The sequence below is a fragment of the Chenopodium quinoa genome, unplaced genomic scaffold (genome assembly GCF_001683475.1).
Source record: "Chenopodium quinoa cultivar QQ74 unplaced genomic scaffold, ASM168347v1, whole genome shotgun sequence".
Taxonomy (NCBI): Eukaryota; Viridiplantae; Streptophyta; class Magnoliopsida; order Caryophyllales; family Amaranthaceae; genus Chenopodium; species Chenopodium quinoa.
In genome coordinates, this window is record NW_018744991.1 from 2,699,692 (window position 1) to 2,726,101 (window position 26,410).

Genomic DNA, 26,410 nt, shown 5'->3' on the forward strand with positions numbered 1-26,410 from the left:
GGCCACATTTAGGTGCTTTTCCCCTTTTGTCTATCGACCAAGTGGGATAATTTAGACACAAATATCCAAATTCATAGTGACAATCATTAGGTTGTACCACTATTCTACCTCTCATGATCTTATAATTTATCCTTAAGATTTATCATATTTGGCATCATTCATAGATTAATGGATAAACTAGGAAAAAGAAGAATTTTAAAGTATAAATTAATTCACCTTTCCCCTTTTTGGCTCAAATTATTGGTTTCATGTTGCTCATATAGTCATGTACATATATGTATACACACCCACAAGTTTTAAATTTTAAACACAAAAAATGAGTTATAATTAATAAGCTATTTTCTTATTACCATTCAGCGCATCTTGCTAATTGTTTTTACCAGTCTTTTATCTTTAATTAGTAGGATATATTTGTTTATACGTCTAGGTGTAACTACAAATTAACGCCTTTTCATATATTTTGAATAACATAACAAAAATGAATACATGACGGGTGTAATTTATACACATGTATGCATGTCATAAGATGGAGAAACAATTGGTTGGTTATAGTTAAGAGAAAAATTGCATAACTTAAAGTTTTTTCCTCCTTTTTTTCCCTATCTTTTAGGCATATTCAGTTAAACAAGTTTTTATTAAATCTTAGTTGTTGTAAACTTGTAAAATTTGTTGATTGCTTTATAGCTTGTTACTCGTATCGACTATTTGTTAGTGATGAGCTGTCAAAAAGTTGTTTAATTATAGGCATTCGACTTAAGTAGATACATACCTAAATTTTAAAAAACGGTTCACTATCTTAAAAAGCTAATTTTGGTATGTATTTGAAAAGAACTAATTTACAACTTTTAAAGAGGTAGGGTAAATAGAATTTTGTTACACACATGTGATATTATTCGTGAGCTTGAAATGTTGATGCAGTTTGCTACTATGATAAATAATAAAACTCATTAAAGATAAATGGAAAACTTGTTGTTTTTACATATGTTGGCATTGCATGTATCCTCAAAGAATATAATAGAACATGATATATGTGATTTTATGCTAAACACACCATGATAAATATTGTTAATAGACTGTGTGCATGAAATGCACCAAGGTCTCAATTTTACATTATAGGGTTTTAAATTTAATTTGTAATAATGCTACAATTAGATTATATGTCTCAAACAATGTAATTAAATCATATACGAAGTGCATAAATTGTAATAGATACATATACTGAGTAAAAAAATGTCTAAATCATTGCAAACAATTTAAAATAGAAGTAGTATAATAAAAATGAAAGCTTCAATTCCCATCAAAACATAAAATAAAATGAGAGCTTGAAGTCATATAATATTATATCAGTCTTACACATCTAAAATTAATTAGTATGAATAATCACAGACATCAATACAAGTTATAAAATATATCAGTCTTACACATCTCTTATAAATAATTCATTTCAATTCGGCTCCAATCACTTCAGTAAATCAGAACAACCCCTAAAAGTGCATATAATTCACTCAATTTATCTTATTTGAAATAGGACAAATCATAGCTTAACCTTTCGATATTTTTTTGAAAAAATCCACAAAAGGAATTAATTAGATAAATCAGCCAAAGCTACATCAACAATGCTAGTCGGGATTACATCTTGCCACACTCTCTGACCCACCTCATCAAACCCCCAATTTCGATATTTTTAATCTATTATGGAGTAAAATACCTCTAATTATTGTAATTTATATATTTTTAATTTCCCACCCCTAACAAAAATACAAAAAGTGAATTAAAAAAAAAAAAAAAAAAAAAAAAGCGTTTTATTTCATTACATTACACAAGTAGAATAGACCCCACAAATTGTAGATCCGTTGCAACTAGTCAACACTCTCACGTCTCCCACTCTCTTTCTCATTTTTCTCTCTCTTCTCTTCGCTTTCTCATTTCTCCTCTTTCTCTCTCGAAATCCCCAAAATACCCCTCGCCGTCGATGCTCTGATGGACGCCCCTCCGACCTCCTCCTCCGGCGAATGCCCGGCGACTTCCGGCGGTCTGATGATCGCCTCCATTGACGCCTCTGATATTCGCAACAACACCTCCTCCGAACCCACCTCATCAAACCCCCAATTTCACAACAATAATAATAATAATAATTTAATTAATAATAATAATAATAATAATTTGAATAATAATGCAAAGTATAAATTAATGTCGCCGGCGAAACTTCCGATCTCAAGGTCGTCTTGCATTTCAGTTCCTCCTATGTTCAGTCCGACGTCGTTTCTTGAGTCCCCTGTCTTCCTCTCCAACCTCAAGGTTTTTACTTTTTCTTCATTTTCTCTCTCCTTAATTTTTGTTTTTTATTGTAAATTTTTTATTTTTTATGAGCTTAATTTGATTTTATGTACTGGGTAGTTTGGAATTTGATTTTGATGAAATTTTCCTTGAATTAGGACAGTTTTTTTTTTTAAGACAGTTTAGGTTAAATGATATGCATGAAATTGGTTTTATTAGAATTTATTGGGTGTTTTTTATTTTTTTATTTCTGAATTTAAATTGGTAAATTTGTAAGAATCGGTGTTTGTAAGTAGTTTCTTAGCTTAAATTTGGTGATTTTTTTTTACTAACGAGGGCAAAATGATACGAATTAGTTACTTGAATGATATTTTTTTGAGCTATATTACTGTGGTTGATTTTATTTTTGTATTAAAAATTAATTAGGTTGGTGAATCGAATTCGAAACATTGTCATTTCATGGAGGTTTTGTGTTTTTGGGAATTTTTATATTTTATTTTTGCAGTAGGAAGATATTTTAAAAATCTTATGAAAAGTTATGAAATTTTGAGTCATTTCAATTATTTCTAGTGGGGAATTTTTGGGATGTTGATGGGCTGTAAGATTCTTAATTTTAAACTAATTAATATGAAGTATAGATTTTTTTTTTTTTTTTAATTTTTTTTTTGGGGATTCATGTATGTAAAGAACAACGATGGGGCGAGGGGGGGAAGAATTAAAGAGAGCATAAATTGAGGTGCTTTGTTCATGTGTTTATTAGATAATCGTTGTTTAGACAAGTGCTCAGTAATGGAAGGAGAAAAGAATTGTAGAAAATGGGTTAATGGAGGGGAGTGTAGATTCTGATGCTCGTTACGTAGGTTTGTTGTGCCATCTTCTATTGTTATTCTAAAGGGTTTTGTTTCCTGTTGAGAATATGCTTGTGTCCTTTAATCTTTACAAGTGTTGAGCCTTTTGATTTGGTTTAGTTCTTTGTTCAAATCGCAGCGTTGTTTCTTCACAAAGAGTGAATATTTTTGCCTTTTTTACTTCCATTTGGTGCTGTTGCTTTTGTTTCTCTGTGGGCTGTCTTTGTTCTGTTTTTCGTGATTGGATGTCCAACGGTTCACTGCCATTTTTATACCACATTAAGATATTTTTGTAAGAGTATCAATTTTTTTCAACTGTTCTTGATATGCCTTGATGAGAAAAGTTTTGTTCCATGTTAGTTACCGTTGTCTGATTACCTGGATTATGCTTTAGAATTTGCCGCATTTGCTATGTTTCAGTGTTGTGGATTTGTTTCCAATTGTTAAATATGTCAAACCTATATAGTGATATGCTAGTTCACTGAAACATTGATAACTAGGGTGGTAGCTCTGTCCTCTTTTCTTTGTCTGTGATAAGAGCCCCATCTTTTTATATCTCCATTTCTTTTTGTTGCTTGGTCCTTTTGTTTTGTTTTGCTAAAAACTCTGCATTGGTTTAGTTTGATGCGGCGTTGAGATAGAAAAACTAATCGTTGTGCTGATAAACTCTATATATTTCAGGGAGAACCTTCTCCAACAACTGGTTCCTTTTTCAAGCCGCAAATGATGCAGAATTCATCTAGTGGGTCCACCACATACCCATCTGTTATTAATAGCTCTAACACCTTTGATAATTCTCAATCAAGTGGCTTTGAGTTCAAACCTAACACAGGATCATATTCTTTTGGAGGCTTTGCATTCTCAGGATCTTTGGTAAATATACTTCCGTCAGATTTTTTGTTTTAAACTTTTGTTTGCTTGAACTACTATTCTATAACAAATTGTTGAATGTAATCCCCCCTTTTATAGTTCTGTTACATGTGTTGACTGTAACTATGGCAATACGTATTGCACTAAACTCTTACCAGTAGTTTTTGTTGTTGTTTTAGAATTTTTGAGGATTGACTGCAAATATACTATAAAAAAAAAAAAAAAACCTGCCCCCTAGCTCCATCATAATATGTTTAGTATCCTACCTCATTTTTTCTGTTGCAAACTAGGCTTCTTCCTCCGATCTGATTCAACAGCAAGCTGGGCAAGCTAACCAAGTCCAGCCAGAGTGTCCACCTCAGTCATCTGATCCACCTGTTGCAGTTAAAAGTGAACCGGCACCTGTAAATGAACAGAGACCAACTATGGTACCTCCATCCTCTGGTTTACCCACCGAAGCTGATTCCAACGAATTCAATCAAAAATCTGAATCTAATAATGAAGGTCAAACACCACCATCTGAGCAGAAAGTATTAGGCTCTCAAGTATCTGAGCGAACTTCAGATGATGGATATAATTGGAGGAAGTATGGACAGAAGCTTGTCAAGGGAAGTGAATTTCCGCGAAGTTATTATAAATGTACTCATCCAAACTGTGAAGTTAAAAAATTGTTTGAGCGATCACCTGATGGGACGATAACTGAGATTATATACAAGGGCCAGCATGATCATCCAAAACCTCAACCTAACCGCCGACTCCCTGCTGGATCTATGCTGTCTGCACTTGAAGATAAGTCTGACAGAGTTACTCCGTTTAATGGTCAAGAAGGTAATTGAGACAATGCTCATATGAAGTCAGCTCTTTATATGTAGCTAACACCATTTACCTTCTCTTGTAATGATATTGCAGGAATGCCTGCAAACTCATATGGCCAAACCGCGAATAACAATGAGCCAGGTGGCACCCCTGACCAATCCCCTGGTGGGGCTAATGACAATAGTGGAGAAATTGGCGCTAACCAGTTAAATAGGATTACAGAAGATGCTGATGATGATGATCCTTACGCAAAGAGGAGGTATTATACGCTTAAATTTAATGCATTCAAATATATGCTAGCTAATAAACTGGGGGGGGGGTGTTTGGTTAAAGAAGGGGAAAGGAAAACATGGGGTAATGAAAGATTAGACCTCAAATTTGTCTTGTTTGTTTTAGATTTAGTAAGGTAATCACTTCATATTTCACCACCTCTTACCTTTTTCTCTTCCCACATCCATAGCCACTCTTTCCCTTCTACTTTTTCCACAACCACCACCAGTCACCGCCATGGTACCACCACAACTCCCACTTATCCATCGGTTCAACCCCTTCTTTCAAGTAAAGTTTCTTTTCTATATCAAGTGGTTGGGGTTATTTTATGGTGGGTGAGGGACTGAGGGCAAGTGGTAAGTGAAGGCTTATTTAAGGTTGTACAGGTGTTTTTGGATGGGCGGTACATGGGTGTAGAGTTTTCTGGATGGGTAGTGGTAGTTTTTGGGTTGGTGGGGTTGAGTAATTGTCGGTTAAAGGCTGATTTCATGGTGGCTTGGGTAGGTTTTAGATGGGTGGGGATGGGTTTTGGTGGTAGAGATGATTTTCATGGTGGATTGGTGGTGGGGGTGGGTTTCTGGTAATTGGGTAAAACTGTTGGTGGTTGGGTGAGTGTGGTTGTGGTGGTCAAAGTAGTGGTTGTGGTGGTCAAAGTAGTGGTCAATGATGGCTATGTAGTTGAGGAGAGAAAGGGTAATTGAAACCATAAGAGAGGTGGGGGGGATATGAGTGTAGAGGACTTTGAGGTAATTGAGTGGAGGAAAGAAAATGACCAAATAGACATAACTGACAATTAAGGTAATCAGCCTTGTTGATTTCATTACCCTATGTTGAATAATTTAGACCAAATGCCCCCTTATGATATTTGTTACGAAGATTGAAAATTGCAAATAGGTGAAATGGACATCAATTCAGTAATTAAGCTAATAAACTAATGATATGTCTTACCAGGAGGATGGAAATAGGTGAAATGGATATCAATTCAGTAGTTAAGCCTATTCGAGAACCTCGTGTTGTTGTTCAAACAGTGAGTGAGGTTGATATTCTTGATGATGGGTACCGCTGGCGCAAGTATGGTCAGAAAGTGGTGAGAGGAAACCCTAATCCAAGGTATGTCTTGTTGCCATATTGGCTGTACCTTATCACTTCTCCATGCAGTTTTATAAATCAGCTATATGTGTGTGCACCATTGCATGAGGGCATGTGGTTTTATATATTAGTTTAAAAGGCATTGCCTGTTAATTTCTAAATGGCTTTTCCTAAGCCTGGCTTGACATGATTCATTATTTTTCAACGGCAGTTTTGTTCAAAACCAGGGAGGCTGTTTCTTTATTAGAGTGCCTCTTTCTCTAGCTTGCCTCTATCTGCAAGTGTTTGAAATAAAATCTATACAGCCATTACCTGCAACCCCATAGCCCAAGGACAATTCTTGGTGGTGGGGATTGGGGGAAAGTATATGGAGTATATCTATAAAATGTGAAAGAAAATGTAGGAAGATTCATAAACAACATATTCCTAACAATGTCAATTTAGAAATGGTCTTTCAACTTTACCTCCTTTAGATAGAGAGACTTTTAACGCTTTGTTTGGATATCAAGAAGGAAGGAAAGGATGGAGAGGGAAAGAGGAGAAAGGGAGGGGGAAAGGTGAGCTCCAATTTCCCTCCAAATCTCTCCAGTTTATAAGGGATTATTATATGCTTGTTAAAGAGAAAAGGAAAATGGATCCCTCCCTCTCCTTTTCCCCCTTCCTCCAATCTTTTACCCAAACAAGAGTTGTCCTCCTCCCTTTCTCTTCTCTTCTTTTCCTTCCATTTCCTTCTTTTTAAACAAAGTGTAAGTTGTATCAACTCACTGAATGGATTAACTAGTTGTCTTGCTAGTTTTTATGAATCACTGGGGACCAGCTGACCAGATATGAAACTAATAAATAGACCTAGGCATTTAGTATAAGCTATGATGAACTGTAGGACTTAGCAGTTGAAATTAGTGCTAGAGTTAATGTCTGTATCAAGTTCAGTTCTGCCTGGGAATGAATACTGTATGAGAACTCAAGTGTCATGACAGTCCCAGATGTCAAAGGTTACGATATATTATTGCACTACAACATAATCGTTTAAACTAATACATGACTGACAAATTAGGGAAAGGGAAGTGTGTTTGTGGGGGAGGGGAGGGGACCTTTTTTTAGACATAGTTTAAGTAATTTTTAGAGCTTATAAACCACTTGTGGATGTGGTTATGAATAATATTTTTGTTGATTACAGAACGGTAAATAAACCAGAACCTGTAAAAACTGCACCAATTTTTTTGGTGGAGCTCAGATATTTAATTAGAGCGACAAAAACAGGGTTCAGTATTGAAATTATTGGCTGTGGCGGAGTAGTCGAGTGATGAAGGGCAGTGTTGCCTTTGACTTTGAGAGTGTATTCCAGAACATGAAGAGAACAATAAAGATGACTTAATTTGCTGATGACAATTAAGTTTTTACAGCCTTGATATTGTTCTTGCTTTATATGGCTTTCCTAATGGGACATCTTCAATTTTTTGAAAAGAAACAAGGTAGTAGGAATAAGTAAATTAGGAAAAGCATAACATTATCATGATAAGCCAAGAACTTTGTGTCCTTGATTGTAAGTTTTTTGTCAGAATGGCACATGGGTAAGTGTGTAGTGTGTTGGGTATAGAGTATAGACTATAGATTGTCAAAAAATTATTGTCCTGATATCAGACACGGTCACATTGATGCAGTGACAAGATGATTATGAAACCAATTTCCAAGTTCAAAAATTTATTGTCCTGATATCAGACAGTCACATTAGAAATACATGTTGATTTGCTGGTTTACTACTTTAAAGAAAGCTCTAAATTCTCCTGGGCCCAATTGATAAACTAGTAGATATAATGGCGAAGTATAATCCCTGAAACATATTAATGTTGAGTAGTCTGATGAATGATCATTCCACTTGGCTTGGCTAGGCCCAACCGCCCAAGTCATTTTGCAATTCAGAAAGATCAAGGCTTGAACCACTTTCACCACCACCACCACAGTCAATAATATTTTTTCCTCCCATGGTTCAATTTTTTGTAATTTTTCAAGTAACTCTTTACTTTGCATTCTCAATAATCCATAAAAACAAATTATATTTTATCCTTTACATTCTCATTCCCCTGAATTTTGTAACTGAATGAAATGATCAGAACATCCTACTAAAAAAAAAAAAATTGTTAATTTCTTGCAAGATTTTATTCCTCTCTTTTCTGCTTCTAATTTTGCTTTTGCTCCCCTCATTCAATTGCTCTTTGATTTTGTTTGGCGGAAAATGAATTCGAGAACTGAGAAAGGCATGGGAAGGGGAGGGGTAGTCAAAGAAAATCTAACTGCAGTGAACTTTGTACCTGAGTGCTGGATATATAAATTTAGCATAGCAGTAAAATTCAGTACTTGTTGTTGGCCTTGGATATAGGGCAAGCTGTGTCATTGTAAAATAGCTGCATTTGACTTGAAAGATCTACTGGACACCTCTCTGTTACTGCATGAGCTTGGCTGTGCATGCTTGAGCTTTTTACCTTTTTGGGGCTGAAGCCTTAGAATATGAATCACTCTTATATTAGGGTTTTTTCTGGGAAGGAAAGCAATATTATCTTATGTCTCTTCACAGGAAGTATTGTGCAATTTTTTTAAATAGTTTTCTGGCTCGTACTTTGGGCTTCCGCTTTACTAAATGCATTACCGTCCCCCATTCTTTTTATGCAGGAGTTATTACAAGTGCACTCATCCTGGATGCCCAGTTCGGAAACATGTTGAAAGGGCATCCCATGACCCAAAAGCTGTCATAACAACATATGAGGGGAAACACAATCACGAAGTACCTACAGCTCGGAATAGTAGTCACGACACTGCTGCCCCACAAGCACAAAGTATGGCATCAAGGATGGGGTCACGAGAAGGCAATGATGCAGTAAGCCTTGATCTTGGTGTAGGGATCAGGTCAGGCTCTGGGTTCGTCCCTGGTCATCAGCAACAGCAAGCTATGGGTGGTGAGCATTTACCTGGCCAGCCCCAGTTTAGCAGTCATAATCTGTTGTTGCTTCAACAAAATCCAATGTCGACTTTTCCTGGTTATGTAAATGGTGGTATGGTGCTGTATGGTTCTAGGGAAAACCATAGTCAAGGGCATAGTATTGGAAATCAGCCTGTAAATCACTCATCAACTAATTCATATCAGCAGAACATGGGAAGAATACTCATGGGTCCCTAGATTAAGAAGAGGAATCGAAAATATGACAATTTCTTTTTCTTCTCTCTTTATATGTTTTATTTATATCTTTATTTGCATAGGATGGCTAGGTATCGCAATTTTAGTGAAATCAAATTCTCGTTGCTTGTTAGCTATTCCTAATGGTTATTTTCCATTTCAACTGGCTATACAACCAGAAAAGACGGTAAATTTCATCAGCCGAGCCAAGAGCTTGTGTACAGTTTGTTGTAAACGAGCAATAGAGATCAAGAATATATTTGTTTGAAATGAATGAAAAAAGGGTCCTTTTTTAGAGTAATTGTTTAGTAGATTTGCTATTTTGGACCTTGATTTCACTAAAAACTTATTACTCCGTACTATATATCTGTGATATACAATTTTCCTTTGTGATTTCGGGATAGAAAATAGAGCTTGTTTTATCGCTTACCAATTACTCGTACCATACAAAACATTTCCTGTAATTTTGAAGAGTGACCATCTAAATTTGTCCCAACAGTTTTGTTTTGCAGGACCACAGCAAGTCCCGAGCGAAAAGGATGGGTTCAATTGCCAAGTCGTTTGCCACCCCTCCAAACAAAACCCTTCTTGTCAAAGCACTTGTACTACTAGTAGCACAGGCTGCACAGCTAGCACTCCGCTTACCATAGAAAGCACGAACACACCATCCAATTGTCCAACTAGAACACTTGCAGGCGCAGCACATACATGTCTGACACACGAAATTGACATAAACTTGATTAACTGTTTGTATTCCTATGAAAAAGATTATAAACTATACATTCCATTGGCAGCATAATTATCTACATCGTTTACGAAAAAGATTCGAAAGCAATCAATAACAAAATCTTAGACGAGAATATGAATATATGATACACTGCTGAGAGGTTACTACTGTTCTCATTTTGGATATTTTTGTAGCAAATATGAGTAGTTATGAACTTATGATTGTTGTTGTATATGGTCTGTTCACCTTATTTCCACTTATTTTAGAAAAATAATTTCAGATAAGGGTTAATAAGTTCAAATAAGATAAGTTAAGGAAAAATAAGTTCAGATAAGTTGTGATAAGGGTTAATCAAGGCTATCCAAGTTCAATTTATAACTAAAATAAGTTCTAATAATTCAGATAAGTAAAAATCAGGTGAATAGTTAGCACCAATTCTCTAATTGGGAAGCTAATAGCACAAGCGCAACATATAATGTTGTAGCCACAAATCATCATGTCTAGATAGTCAATTTTCTTATTTTATTTCCCTAGGTGAGTTAGAATTTAGTATTGAGTGAAGACTATTCTAACTATTACTGGTATAGCTACTAGCTTGATATTTTAAATATTCGCAACCCCTTCCCTTAATCATTGGAGTTGCTCTAATGTGATCGTTCATAATTGATTTCGGACATAAAAGACACATTGAGACCAAAATGCTGAGACAGGAGGTAAGTAACACATTAACATGTGAATATGAAGAGCAAGAATAGTCCCTAGTATTTATATCCAAAGAGGTCCTACCTTATAGTAAACACAAACATTTTGCATGGATATGATGTACCAATTTTATTTCTTGCTCAAGAAAGAAACAATATAAATTTGTCTTCAATGAGGTGGATTTAATGGCTAATTATATGAAAAGTACAAATTCCTTTAATATCTTCTGTTTTTATCCCTTTGGTTTTCCCTCTACTCTACAAACTGATGCAATTTAGCCAAGTTTGGTAATCTTAACCTCTCAATTTAACACATTCATAATTTCATACCACAAATAATGCAGGTTGAAGGCAGAGGAAAGTTGGAGATAAAAATGCAAGCTATGTGGATTTCATTAAACAACAGTTGTAGGAACAAGATGAACGATGTCATTTGTCGGCCAAAGAAACTCTCCAAGCAAAGAAGCCTAGACCTACTCGAGGAGGATAAGCATGAACATGAGGTTCTCATTGGTAGTAAAGTGATGGAGAGTGTTATAAGCTACAAGCAAACTGCCCCTTCTAGCAGCTTCAAAGGTATCCCAGTGACACATCTAACTTTTCTTTATCTTCTGTTGATAAGATGAAGGATCTTACTGAACCGGACCCCTCAAGGTTCATCTATATAGGTTAACCCTCGAGAATGAAGGGGAAGGGATGAGAGGGGATTAGAGAAAGCCCTACTTTTTTTTAATAAATAAAACTCATGGTAGGATTCAATTCTAGCTTTGATCTCAAAATTAAACAAGGTAGACATACAGAGCGTGTTCAGCACTAGATTTTGAGTAACTTTTAGTGATTTGACTTAGTTTCACATTAAAATACAACTCTAGAGAGAAAAATGTGGGTTGGTGTAGAATTTGACAGATAAATAGTTTAGGGAAAAGTATTAAATGTTATACTTTAAGTTAGAGCTGGGACAATCATGATTGAAAAATGTTAGCTTGAAGCTGGAAGAAGTATTATGTTCTCTTCAACCTGTATAGCTATGATATGTATTTTTCGAGCTTCTAGTCAAATCAGGCCGAAAGGGTTAGAATGTTGGATAGAGCATGAAGAATTTGAGTACTACATCATTAATTTATAGTCTATGAGGTTTCAAGGGTCGTGAATTAGGATGTCATTTTAGAGGTTAGGAAATGTTTTACTGACAATTATTGAAGTGTTAGCTTCAGATTTCTTAAATTACTGCTTCTAAGCATCAGTTTTGATATTTCACTATAGGAAAATGCAAGTCTAACTTGAATTTGCATTTTACAGAAATTGGTGTAGGAGACCCATCAAGGAAAGTCATTGAAAAGATCCTTGGAGATGCTTTAACAAACCCGGCAAAGAAAATATCGAAGATCAGAAATGTATTCAGGGTGAAGAACTCATCAGAAGTACTTGAGAAGTTTGAGAAGTATAGGGACATGGTGAAGCAGAAAGCTAAGGAGACAGGAGACAAGCAACCCAGGAGCTTGGTCGATGGGAATGAACTCTTATGTTTCTATGTCACAACCATGACTTGCCACAGCAGACAATCAGAGCTGATTTCAGGACCCTGTGACCATTCTTACTGTAACTTATGCAGGACTATATGCTCTAGTTTCGACATGAAGTACACAAAAAGGTTCGGGGTTCAACTATGTACTAGCAGTGAGGCCTTGAGGGAGAGTATGAAAGCAGTTCTAAAGGGAAAGAATTCGAAAAGGGCAGTGATTATCTGCAGGATCATAGCAGGGAGAATAAAAAATACAAATGATAGAGCAAGTGAAGAGTACGATTCGATTAGAAATTATAGAGGCTTTTGTTTCAAGTCTGAGCATCTGATAGTGAAAAGCCCTAATGCTGTACTTCCTTGCTTTGTTGTAGTATTAAACTAAGTTAGATTAATTCATTCACCCAACATATCATGTACAAAAGCTAGAAATAATAACAATTATAATTGGATAGCAAACATAACAGTTTTGGATTCCTGCAGCAGCTACTTGTATTTTTGTACAGAGGGGGTTTCCTAATGCCATTACACAAGTACAGATTCGAAGGAAAGCTTGAAAACTTCTCACTGCTTCATGAAGGAGAAAAGAGGCTAAACATAACCAGAACCTAGGACCTAACTAAAATTTAACACATAAGAATTTGAGCCATCAGTTGTCAAAATCTAGATAAGTATCGTGTAATGTGAGAACCTTCAATTGCAGCCTGTAGGTCAGCAACACAGGTAGCTCCGTTGCCCTCCACTACGACAAAGTGGATTTTCCATTCATCTTTCATACAGAAGGCAAACCTGGCTAGATTATCTGCCACTGAGTTAGCTTCACCGCCAGTATGATGTTCACACTGCATTCCGAGCTGAGAAATGTGTTGACATCAGTGAGGACAGCAGCAAGCAAATGATCCAGATGAGCATGCACTCTTTCCAGTATAAGCTTCAAGTCCAAACCATCAGTTTCAAATTCCAAGTGAGTAATGTTGAAGACTTGAAGTCCCCAGCTAGTGGAAGTCCTCTTATGACGAAAATAATATTTAGGAGCTCCACCAATAACACCTCTGCCTTGGGCATATAATAGTTATGGTTCGAATCTCTCTAGAAAGATAGCAGCCTGAGTTAAGAGTTTTAAGCTTGATATAGAATCCCAGGTATCAAATGCCTCAGCCCTTCTCAAGGAAACCTCCAAACACTTTGTTGAACCTCATTGCCATGCGCAAGATGTAACCATAGCTCGGTTCATCCACCCAAGATAAAGAGTTCCATCTCTCTCTTCAAGTCCATAACACCTGCTGTATTTCTGCAATAAATTTTTGATAGTAGCATTTACTAGTGGGTTCAGAGGATATGGTTTAAACCCAGCCATTGTAAACCGGGATCTCCACTTCCCATGTAGCTCATGCCGTTCCACTCTTTCAGCACCCTCACATGCAATGATGTTGACAATCTCTTTTGCTAAGCAGTGCTGCTCAACGTTGATCCGTTCCTTGCGATCCTTTGAGAGGGTAACATTGATTGACTCGAAAATTGCAGAATAATATTCAAGGGTCTCAAGAAACCGAGGGTAAAAAGGAGCTGAATTTGTGTTCAACTCATACTCAACAAGGGTAACCACCTTGGGTGACCAGCTCTTAACGAGCCTCAATAATGTATCTCGGTGATTCTGAGGTCCAACACTCTCATCTGGTATGTGGTGCAGTAAGAAAGGAAAATTGACAGCCAAGGCTTCTTCAGATTTCAAAACAAGGTTTTGAACTTTTACCTCAGCGCCACAACTAAGTGCGGCAGCATGAAACTCGAATGGTAGGTTACATGCCTTAGCAAGCATGGACAATCTCTCTCCGACAATGTTAAGTCCTCCTCCACGAGCAAATTCAGATGTGGAATCGTCAATGCCTGTTATACGAACTCTTGGGGGCCCACCAGGCCGAGCTGCCAATGCTTGGATAAGGCTAACCCATTGACTCCCTTGAGCAATCTGAAAATCAATTATATGAATTCTGTCCTCATTCTTCAGTGCCTCAGCAATTGCCCCATTAGCTGACATATACCCGAACTTGAAATAGGGGCAGACTTCATAGAGCACCTGCATATAAGAGAGGAATTCACTGCTAGTAGGCTCCTTACAGTTTAAGGCTCTGTAGATAGAGATTCCTGAAGAAGAATATCGCGCAATCAACCCTTCTAATATGTAGGCTCCCAATCTCTGAATCGGTTCACCAGAAACCGAAACCATATGTTGTAGCTCAGAAATCAACCACCCAGCAGTCAGCAAATCATCATTAGATATCGCTTTTGCACAAGCAATTAGTACCTCCCTAAGTTCCCTTCTCGATATCATCTCCCTCAACTGTTGCCAATTCTCATTGTAAAAGTTATCTGAAGTAGGTTCCATCATGACAGACTCGAGCTCTTTGAGATGATGCCAAAGATTACCAATTTCAAGTGAATCAATTGAAGGGGATTCAGGATCGAAAAGTGAAACTGTGCTCCCGTTACCAGAGATGCTTCCGGTTGATGGAGATCCACAAGGGTTATCTACACCACTTAACAAGGAAGATTCAAAGGTGCAATATATTCCTTGAAGATTTCTCAGATTCTGCATTTTGTATATTGACCTTGGTTCAGATCTTGGAAGAAGTACAATGTAATGAAGTTGTTATCAGCAACTAATACTTGCCTTTAAAGACTGAAAACGTCGCCTGAGTCCTAATTTATTTCTGAACAAACTTCCTGGTTAGAAATTCTGCATCAAACAGAATGGCCTTAGATAACTGATGTCGAAAACTCGAAATCATATGCAGTATATACAGTAATAGAAACTATGGGAATCAAAGTGGCTTATTCTGTTATTCATGGTGATTTTATACAGAATTTATTTTGCATTTCACAAAATTACAGGAGAAATCAAACAATATTATTCAACATGATAAGCAAACAGTGAAATGGAATAATAGTAATCAATTATTTCCTGAAACATAAAATTTTGACATTCTTGTAAGAATTGTGATACATCAACCAGAATCTAAGAACAGTAAAAAACATCCTTTTCACCTAAAATTATTGAAATCAAACCAAATTACATGGAAATGAACCGATCAAACAAAGTTCAAAAACAATCTGAAATCCATGTAATCACCAAATTGAATTATCTAACCCAGAAAAATTCAGCTTATCAAACCCATAATTGAACTAACAAAATCCAAAAATCCCTTTACAGTTAAGCTAAAAGAAAAGAGATTAAAGATTCAATCTTTAAAACCTAGAACAATCACTAGAATTACATAAATATCCATTTATCATTCAGCAAACAACTACCCATTTCCAGCTAAAAATCAGCATAAAATCACAAAACTTCATATTACTCAAAAATTCAACCCTATTTCATACTAGTGCAAATAACAAGATTACTCTTATTATACACTCGGGTGTACCTAACTCTAATATCGGCGTCGGCGTGCCTAGAGCTAGGTACGACCGACATAACAAACCCTTTACAAATTAAGAACAAAGATTCAATCTTTGGTAAAAACAAAGAACACCGACATCATATTGAAGCTTATGAATTAAGAAAGATGGGTTTTTTAGAATTTGTACTAACCAGAATTTTGGTTTAATTTAGAGCTGTAGCTTCTCTTCTATGCCGCCAAGTTCAAGTCCAAATGAATAAAATTATAGGCTTCTCTTTTCGCCTGAAGAAGGTCAATTTAGTTTCTAATTTACTCGGTTAGATCTTTAGATGGATGGATTCTTTTGAACCTTTTTTATAGGAGAGGTGCAAGTTACACAAGTTACAACAATACTTAACCTTGTTGTTCTACCAAAATTTCCATTTTGCCACGCCCTGTGTACTGTCCAAACTATTACGGAGTACAATATTTCTTCCGTTTCATAATTGTTATTTACTTGGATCATACTCCAAAAAATTTACTTGTATTAGTTATATACGATGAAAGACTCTACTGAATCAGCACTTCTCGTAAATTAAGTCATCTTAGCTTTGCAGGTCAGTTCTTGAGAAAAAGAAGAGGTAAGGAAATGTTCATGCTACCAAGCAAATGTAGTTGGTGGATTCAAACATTTGTAATGGTAAAATATATGTACTCCGTATTAGACATTTCAAATCGTTATATCATTTGTAGTATTGAAAATTAAAATTGATCTTGAACTTCAATCATCTGCTTAAGTTTTTAGTTGAGTTAATCCTTTAACATGAGTACAAGAGACATGGTACAAGAGCTAGCGTGACACAAAAGTCACGAGTTCGAATCTCTTCCACCCATCTTTTCAAAGTGGATTATTAAAGGCTAGGTATGGTGGGGTTCATGTTATATCTTATACTCACACTTCAAGCCTAATAGACTCTCATGTGAAGGGGCGTAACAGAGTATTAAAATTGATCCTGAATTTCAACCATCAACTTAAAGTTTTAGTTCAGTTGGTTCTCTAACATTTATTTTATGATTAAAGTACAAGTCGAAGTGAAACAACTAAAACCGGGTAACTCCGTAACAAAATTTGACACCTTCCTTTGATGTTGTAACTTGTGAGGCAAGCATTTGGTGTAAGTGGGTTTGTGACATGTGGTCAAACATAGGGTTCTAATTTAGTGGTTTCCAAGAAACAGATTTTGTGGTCAATAAGTGATGATCTTATTATACAACTAACAAAGATATGGTCCACTCTACAAGTGAGATAAGAATCATACTAAAGATATTCCAATTTTTTACTCTCTTTGATTTATAACCTTGTACCGACTACCGACTCTTCTAATCCAAGAAATTGTTAATTCAACATACTTTTCTTGTTTATTTATTAGATTTTGACATGTGACTAATAGCTAGATGTCAAGCACTTTTTCATTCATGAAATTCTAGTGCTACTCTACTTTTATATTTTCTTGCTTGGTTATTTTTGTCATGTGATGAATAATTTAGAAGAATATTCACTTGGGAATTTTATTTTGACCAAATTTGTTATGAATTGGCCTGAAACTATTGACAATAGAGATCAGTAATGTTCCATTATTCAACTTATACTTAATGAGCAAATGTAATATGAGGTATATATGAGCGTTCCTAACCTAATATGGTCCTTATTTACCTAAGTTTGCCGAAAAAAAGTTGAACGGTATAAATTGTGTACAGAGTATGTAATATCCCTATTTTAAAAGTAGAGGATATAAGTACGAGTAAGTTAATACTTGTAATAGTATAATATATTCTTAAATAGAGATTTTTTTTTTAAAGTCACTTAAATGGAGACTTTGTTAAACAATAATAGTTGTTAAATTTTACTTCAAGGAGTATATTATATATTCAAGTAAAATGAAAAAAAGAATATCATTTATAAATAAACTAAGAACAAAGTTTGTTTAAAAAATATATTTTATAATATAATATATCAAAGTATCATGTAACCGTAAAATACAAGAATGTATCGCGTGTCCGATATGGGTATGATGATCAAATCAATTGAAGTGCCTATGCATGTTTCATAATTTTGAACATATACCTTAAGAATAATATTTGTCAACAAACAAGACTAGTCAAAAAAAAAAAAAAAAAAAAAAAAAGTTATGGAATAGTTTACAAATAAATTGACATTATTTTATTGACATAAGATACACAAAGTTATACAAGGATTTTTTTTTTTTTTTTTTTTTAACAAAACAATCTTCATTTTACATAATTCATTCCACGATCAAATCAAACCATTAGATCAATTTTGTGACGTATTTTGAGGGTTTCGATTAAACTTGAGATTTTAACTTGTAGTTATTATCATATTCAAATACCTCATACAGAATTACAGAGTACTACGTACACAAAACAGTCAACTAATTAAATTTCAATTGTGCTGTCATGTCATATTAAACCTAGTAATTAAGAGAGTGTCGACTATAACGTACAAGCAACAAAATGTATTATTTGGCAACATATATTCTTACATTTTTAGTGAAGTTGATTGAATTACTTATGATTTATAAGTGTCATTTAGCTTAGCTTTCCTTAATTAATTGATGCAACCGTGCAACCAAAGCCCACCAAAAGATAGCTGCGTTGTAAACTGGTCCTACCAACTTTCATTGCTTTGTTTATGAGAACGGATAAAATGACCAACTTGTGAAAACACTTTTTGAAAACGAGCAACTTGTTGTACAACCGAGTTTAGAAACTTTGACTCTTGACTTTCTAAAAATAATTCCGCGGTTTCTAAATTCTTTCCTCAACTATAAATTATACGTGTACTGACTACTATTTATAGTAGTCTAATACTTCTAGAATTATACTCGTATATTTATACTCTTGTATTTATTTTAATTACTTAATACCCAAAATATAAATTAAGATTTCTATTTATAAATGTAACGTCAACTTGTAAACTAGCTATTTTTGGCCTAACATTTTATCGTGTATTTTACAGTGTAGAAAGCTTTACTAAAATTCTTTGAAGAATTTGAGTTGAATTTTCTCTTGGCTGGCTCAACTGCCTTAATTAGCTATATTACTCTTGCTTTTTCTCAATTCATTTTAATTAATGATAAATCCGGGATAATTATCCATTAACTCAATTGACTAGCGTTTAACGTCCATAATACTCCTTGGACTTTGTCTAATAGTACTAATTATTAATGGTCTAACAAACATATAATAGGGGTTGAAGATTGAAGTATACAAGAATGTTAACAAGCTTGCCAAGCATATAAAGATTTTGTTATGTATACTTTAATCAACTAAATTTATTGACATTTACAGCATACTGTATATGAAATATTAGGTGCGATATTCTAGTTTCCATGGACTAAAAATAATAGGCTACACTATGTTTGTTAATGAATTGGAGTTCAATCACTACTTTATACTCCGTATTATACAAGGGCAAATGATGTTAATCAATATTGTAGCTAGATATATGAGTAGTGTATCCGTGTATATATACATAGATAGAGAATTCAAAAACATTGGTAATTCACTATTTAGTTTCATTACTCCTGTATTTGAATACATGTCATTTACAAGTATTTGAACCAAACAACCCCTAAATTGATTACCCTGAAAAGAATCTTCTCCAAGATTGCCATGGTAGAAAACCTCCTGTCAAAGTAATAACATTGGTACAATAAAATTACAGCTGAATTAATCAAATGTGTGACAATATGTATATAATTATAACTACTATTATGTACGCTTGTAAATATCAATAAAAATTAATGTGTATAAAAAAATCAACGAAGATTTTGAAAACGAACACTTACCACATCGAGGGCACCTGAAGTAGTATTTTTTGTCCCTTAAAACTAATCCTGAACCTCCACAAACCTCACAACTTCTTTGTGCTGCCTGCATCATTAGATTAATCATACATTTCAATCAAATAAAGGTGATTAAGGGTCTGTTCTGATTTACTGAACTAAATTAAACTGAATTGAACTAAAATTAAAAACTAAACTGAACTGATTGGAGCCGAGTTCAAATGAACTGAATTAAACTGAAATTAAGGTGAAGAGAACAGGCCCTAAGAATTAAAACAGGAGATGAACGTAGCCAATATTATTCGATTATCTTGGTACGTAAGTCATGACTTTTTTTATAATTGGAAGCACTACCCAATAGATTTAAAGTCTTAATAAACCTACTCAACAAGTCCGTAACTTTAATTTTATTGTCCCATGTCCTCATAATTAACTATCAAATATGTACGTATTCAGTATTCTTTATTGGACTTGGACTATGTTAGTCCAATAGTACTTATCATGGCATCATTCTTATATTATTGTCAAATCTTTAAATTGGTACAAAGTATTTCAAGTAACTACCATATAAAAGGAAAAGAAATACTTTGTACAATATTTGATTTTATCACAATTCACAAGTAATCGTAGAGAAAAAGATGAAGAGAACATGATCTTATATAGAATGTCGGTTTACAACGTACAATAGTAGGTGAAGAAAGGTGAAAATGTGTAATGTTTTGGTAAAATTACTTACAATAAAGGTGAAAATGTGTAATGTTTTGGTAAAATTACTTACAATTCTTTTGCTGAATTCAATTCCCGCAACAATGAAAGGTATTACTCCAGCTGCATTAACAATAGATCGATGCCAAATTAGTAAAAATTGATGTGCTCTGGTCCTACTATCAAATGAGGTACAAGTACTTGTATTTTTTTATTTCCTTATCAAATGCAAATATGTTCCAAAACAATAATTAAATGGTCCCTAAAAATTGCATGATCAATTGATTTTTATGAATGTTATATATTCAACATACGTGTTCATCGGTGGTACCTTAAGTTCCCACATACAATGAACATTAATGTGAATTTTGTGTTTGCGTGAATAGTAATATTTTGTACGGAGTAATAAGTTATAGCATATATATCGAGTTAGGTGCATCATAAAGTATAATAGACAGTGTTATGAGAATAATATACACGATTGCATTAAAAAAAAAAAAAAAAAAATCAGGGATACTAATGCCGATAATTGTTTTCATAACATACAATCTCTAATGTGACCAACTACGAAGTAGTAATAAAATTATTAATCGGGTTCACAATTGTCAATTCTCGTTCTCATTCATATTCTTTATTTTAGTACATACCTAAATATAGACATCATATTCATATATTATATCCTTTCGGGCTTCATCTATTGGTGAAAGAACATATCTTCATAAAAAAATCATGTATATATTCATGCGTATACTGTCTTATACAAAATCTTTCTCAATACATATAATAAGCTGACTTCTTATAAGTGTACAGTTAAGTCAACTTGTTACATGTACTGAGAAACGAAAGAAGCGATTATGAAAGCAAAAATCAAGAGAGAGAAAGAAAGACCTAGAGAACCAACAATGATTTCCCAAGAAACTTGAGCTTGAATTGGATCTTCAATCACTCTTGAAACATCATCAATTGCTTTCACCCTCACCTTCAATTGCCTAACTTTAATACAATTATAATAATAATCTTGATTTGTTGAGTTTCTTAATTTAGGATTAAGGATATTAATGGAAACTTTACCACTAGGGTTAATAAGACATGTTTGGGTAGTTATTTTGCTTGAAGAATTAGTAAAGTTAAGAGGAAGGGTAGTGAGGGAAGAAAGAGTTTCCATTGTTTAGGAATAAGGAAGAACCAAACAACCCTCAAGTTTTTGGAATGGTTAAGATTAACACAATTGCTAATTGGGGCCCATTGGCCCACTTGTAGAGTGTATGTACCACTTATTGCTGCGTTGAGTTTTAGACCACGTCGATTACCCTACTGACCCAGCCCGATACTACCCCAATTTATCGTTTTTTTTTTTTTTTTTTGGGTAGGAAAAAAAAAAACGATACTCGTATTAAGGACCTGTTCTCTTTAATTTCAGTTTCTAATTTCCTTCTCTCATAAACAGTTAAGTACAGTTCAAACACTACTAGATCAATAAACAAATTGTTAGACAAATTTTTTTTGTGAATTTTACGGATTTGAATGTTATACAAAATTACAAATGCTAGTTAGAGACATAAAAAATGTACTACATTTTCGACACGAGTTATCTAATGATCAATGCTAGAGATTAGATTAACATTTCTTGGAAGATTACTATAAACAACGAGATCAACTACCATTTAAACAATTACTTCGTATTAATTGTGTTTTGGTTGCAACTTGCAAGTATAAGTGTATATTGATATTAATGTATGGTTGGTGCACCCGGGTGCGTATGGTGCACCCGGAAAGAACATAAGGTATATTTAAAAGAACATGGGAAAAAAAAACAACATTATATATATTTATAAAGAACATGAGCATAATATGTTCTTTAAGTTTGATGATTATGTTCTTTGAGTTTGAAGTATATGTTCTTTATATTATACAATATATTCTTTAATGCATGTACATTTAAAAAAAAAAATTAAAGAAAAAAAAATTAAAAACAATCACTCGACTAACCAGAAAAAAGAACATGTTCTTTAATATACTATCATGTTCTTTTTGTAAAGACTTTATGTTCTTTGGCTAGAGGTGATCAAAGTTAGAACGGCCCGACCCAATTTTGCACGGGTTTTGGGCAGATTTTTTTTCGCCCCCAAAATCGGGTCGGACCCGGCCCTTAAATTTAATTTTTTGGGCGGGTTTGGGAATGCGTTTTATGCATTTTAGTTGATTTTTTTACTCGACCCGAAAAGCCAGCACGGCCGGACAATTTTGGGCTCAAAAACTTCGGCCCAAAATTTGGCCCGACCCGAGAAGTGAGCTGATTTTTTAACCTTGGCCCGGCCCACCCAATGATCTCCTACATCTTTGTCAAACACGAACATGTTCTTTTTTGTCAAATATAATGTTCTTTTCAAACACGTCCAACACCTAAATAACCATGAAAAATAATATGTTCTTTTTGTAAAGACTTTATGTTCTTTGTAATCTCATGTTCTTGTCAAACACAAACATGTTCTTTTGTCAAACATAGGTATGTTCTTTTTCTAACACTAACATGTTCTTTTTTTTTGCCCATGTTCTTTAAAATATGTCTAATGTTCTTTCCGGGTGCACCATGCGCATGGTGCACCCGGGTGCACCCGGGTGCATTATACTATTTTCATATTGATATATTCACCTCGAGAAAAGTGTCTCGTAATGTTTCCTTTTTACGTTTATCTAAGAGAGAAAGGGTTTTCTTGTATGTTGTTTATTTTTGTTTAATGATCCTTATTTATAGTGTACAAGAAGTTTTATTCAAACTTCGGTCTTAAAAGCTCTACTCAAAAAGTCAATGCATGAGTATTCTTAAAAAAGAAATAATGCATGAGTATTACCTTGAAAATAATTGATATGAAGATATCAAATACTTGACAAATTGAGGGCTGAAAATGAATATATGAATGTATCACATAACATCATTAAAATTGACAAATTGGCCCTATTTTAAGGTTCTTTCAAAAATTTCATAATTAATCAAGTTAATAATTCATTGATTAGTAAGGTTTCAACGACAAGTGTTACGAATTTACGATGATAACGATATAAGGTAGAATACGAATCAATGAATCATGTTCAAAGTATCTCTTTATGTAACTCTGTCTTATAACCCAATCCCATCAATTGGAATGTGTTTCTGGAAACAGAATACTCCTCGGTGTTAGGGTAATAAAATCTAGATGTCCTAGATTTATGTCCAATGAATGTCTGAATTCTCCTCAGCTATGCCTTGCTGTTCGAGAGCTAGGCCTGCAAAAGAGAAAGAAGGTTAACTGCCCGGCGGTGCGACCCGGGAAAGCCACTCCGATGCTTAAGTTAGCGAATGTACTTTCTAGAGATAGAAAATAGAGAGAGAAAGAGTACTTTAGAGAGAGAAAGTAGAGAGAGAATGTTAGAAAATTAGGAAAAAGTTACCATCATTAATGATTGAAGAGCTATTTATAAATGTACTTTTAGGTGGTAGAAGTTGTACTTATTTGGACAGATTAGGGTAAATCTATACTTTACTCTGACTAATGATGGGCTGGATCATGGAGGGGTATTTTCGTAATTCTAGGTCAATGGGCTTAGGACATGGACTTGGCCCAAACAGAATGCAAGCAAAATCAATTACTTTGACAATGCGCAGGTATAGTTTGTTTTGACAGGTTTTTATGGTTTTGTTCGTGGATTCCATCCAACACCCAGGGGCTCCATCAAGTGCAAATTACCAAGTTTTATGTTTTTGTTTTCGTGTGTTTTGTTCTTGTATTTAGTATAGTTTCTTGTTTTAGATCTCTTAGGTTGTAATTTGCCCTTTAGTTATAAAGTTTTCATAAAAAAAAAATAATAAAAAAAAGACAAATTCTTTTAGAGTATAGAGAAGACTAAACAAATTAAAAGGACAAGTATTAGTAGGTTGGAGTAGGGCTCTCAAAATTTGACCCGACCCGAAATACCGACTAATACCCGATTATCAACCGACCCATCTAAACCCAAAAAATGATGACCCAAACCCGACCTGGCCCGACTTGAAACCAACCCTAGACCCAAGTTGACCCGAGTATGTGAGACCCGAACCCGAACATCAATTGACTTGGAGATGATCCGACCCGAATGTAACCCGTTAATTATTTACCTGAACCGAACCTGACTTGAACCGAAATTGAACCAAACCCGTTTCAACCCGTCAAAACCCGAATTTAACCCGAGTTGTTACTAACCTGACCTGAATTCAACCCGATTCGTTCCTAAACCGACCCGAATTTAACTCAACCTGTTACAAACCCGACCCGAAATTAACCCGACTTGTTATAGACCTGACCCAAATTCAACCCAACTTGTTATTGACCCGACCCAAATTTTACTAGACCTATTAATAACCCGACCCAAAAATCAACCCGATCTGTTACTAACCCGACTCGAAATCAACACAACTTGTTATTGACCCAACCTAAATTCAACCCAAATTTTTCCTGACTCGATTTCAAATCACCTTAAATGCAATTTATACCACCTTATTATTGTTGATCAAAACATTTTGTCTAAGGAGACCAAGTCGGTCCAGGCCAGCAGAAGAAAGGAGCATCATCCTCAAATTTAAGAGTTAAATATAGTTTATATTTGTTGTATAGTCAAAGGAGATAATTATCTTCCTAAATTATATACTATAGTTCCATATTATATTGCCATATATATATAGTCAAAGAAAATAATAAGGTTGGAGAAAATGATAATTATCAATTTATATTTAATTGAACCCGAATATGACCTCACTTGAAAATGACCCGACCTGATTGTAACTTGCAAATTATTGACTTGAACATAACCCGACTTGAATCCGAGAATGACCCGACTTGGAAATGACCCAACTTGATTATAACCCACAAACTATTGACTTGAACCGAACCCGACTTGAACCCGAGAATGATCCGACTTGAAAATGACCCGTCCTGATTATAACCTGCAAATTATTGACTTGAACCGAGCGAACCCGGCTCAAACCCAGGAATGACCCGACCTGATTATAACCCGCAAATTATTGACTTGAACCAAATCCGAGAATTATCCCAATTCGTTTTAACTCGTGAAAACCCGAATTAAACCCGACCTATTCTTCACCCGACCCGAATGTTACCCGACTTGTTATTAACCCGACCCAAACGTGATAAGAAGTATGACTCGTCGTGACCCGACTAAAGCATAAACCAACCCAAACCCGACCCGCATAGGTTGACACGCATAGGTTATGGAATTAATCCGAATTGACCCGACCCAAACCCAACCCGTTTACCCGAAATAACAGCTCTATCTAAAACCTCCAAAATTTCCCAAAAAGCGTGGATATTAGTCTTTTATTTTGGAATTTTTTGACTTTTTTCACTTAGAAAGAAAAATTGCCGAAATGTTTACCATGGTCCCTAATACCCTCCGGGAGTCCAATTAGCTGGGTGGAACCATCTAATTTGCCTTTAGACGACCATTTTACAAGTTTACAACTTGTACCGATTTCATTCACTCAAGCCTATCACGAACATTTATGACAACATATAATGATCATATATGGTTCCAAAAGGAAATATATGACCCCGAGATGTATCCCTTAAAATCTCAATGCTTTTAGACACCAAGCCCCGAAACATTCGAAATTTCTCAAAAGCTTGGATATTAGCCTTTAATTTTGCAGTTTTTTGAATTTTTTCCGCCCGGATATAAAAATTTCTGAAATGTTAACTATGGTCCCTAATACCCTCCGGGAGTCCAGTTGGGTGAGTGGAACCATCCAATTTGCCTTTAAACGGCCGATTTACCGATTTACAACTTGCACCTATTTCATTAATTCAAGCCTACCACGAACATTTATGACAACATATAAGGATCATATATAGTTCCGAACGACATATATGACCCCGAGATGTATCCCCTAAAATCTCAAGCCTTTACAACACCGGGACCCGAAACTTCAAAAATTTGTAAAAAACGTGGATATTAGCCTTCAATCTTGGGCTTTTTTTTACTTTTATTCGTCCGGAAATAAAAATTGCCGAAATGTTTACCGTGGTCCCTAATACTCTCCGGGAGTCCAATTGGGTGGGTGGAATCATCCAATTTGCCTTTAAACGACCAATTCACCGGTTTACAACTTTCACCGATTTCATTCACTCAAGCCTACCACGAAC

The 26,410-nt window shown here is 34.9% G+C and overlaps 4 protein-coding genes across 4 annotated transcripts; 2 read left to right on the forward strand and 2 right to left on the reverse strand.

Moving 5' to 3' along the window:
• Window positions 1–1,514: 1,514 nt before the first annotated feature.
• Window positions 1,515–9,640, forward strand: LOC110706951 (probable WRKY transcription factor 20). Its single transcript, XM_021884959.1, has 6 exons — window positions 1,515–2,298; window positions 3,807–3,998; window positions 4,286–4,823; window positions 4,905–5,070; window positions 6,033–6,191; window positions 8,838–9,640. The coding sequence occupies exons 1-6, from the start codon at window positions 1,981–1,983 to the stop codon at window positions 9,340–9,342; spliced, it is 1,878 nt and encodes a 625-aa protein (XP_021740651.1). The 5' UTR covers window positions 1,515–1,980; the 3' UTR covers window positions 9,343–9,640.
• A 1,384-nt stretch (window positions 9,641–11,024) lies between these two features.
• On the forward strand, window positions 11,025–12,700 carry LOC110706953. The gene is made up of 2 exons (XM_021884961.1): window positions 11,025–11,343; window positions 12,067–12,700. Exons 1-2 carry the CDS (start codon window positions 11,106–11,108, stop codon window positions 12,669–12,671), a joined length of 843 nt encoding a protein of 280 aa, XP_021740653.1. The 5' UTR covers window positions 11,025–11,105; the 3' UTR covers window positions 12,672–12,700.
• A 360-nt stretch (window positions 12,701–13,060) lies between these two features.
• Window positions 13,061–16,026, reverse strand: LOC110706952 (scarecrow-like protein 21). The gene is made up of 2 exons (XM_021884960.1): window positions 15,879–16,026; window positions 13,061–15,023 (listed from the first exon to the last, which is right to left on the reverse strand). Exon 2 carries the CDS (start codon window positions 14,880–14,882, stop codon window positions 13,482–13,484), a length of 1,401 nt encoding a protein of 466 aa, XP_021740652.1. The 5' UTR covers window positions 14,883–15,023; window positions 15,879–16,026; the 3' UTR covers window positions 13,061–13,481.
• A 3,041-nt stretch (window positions 16,027–19,067) lies between these two features.
• LOC110706737 lies at window positions 19,068–21,519 on the reverse strand. Its single transcript, XM_021884693.1, has 4 exons — window positions 21,126–21,519; window positions 20,311–20,360; window positions 19,536–19,620; window positions 19,068–19,374 (listed from the first exon to the last, which is right to left on the reverse strand). Exons 1-4 carry the CDS (start codon window positions 21,400–21,402, stop codon window positions 19,328–19,330), a joined length of 459 nt encoding a protein of 152 aa, XP_021740385.1. The 5' UTR covers window positions 21,403–21,519; the 3' UTR covers window positions 19,068–19,327.
• Window positions 21,520–26,410: the final 4,891 nt, after the last annotated feature.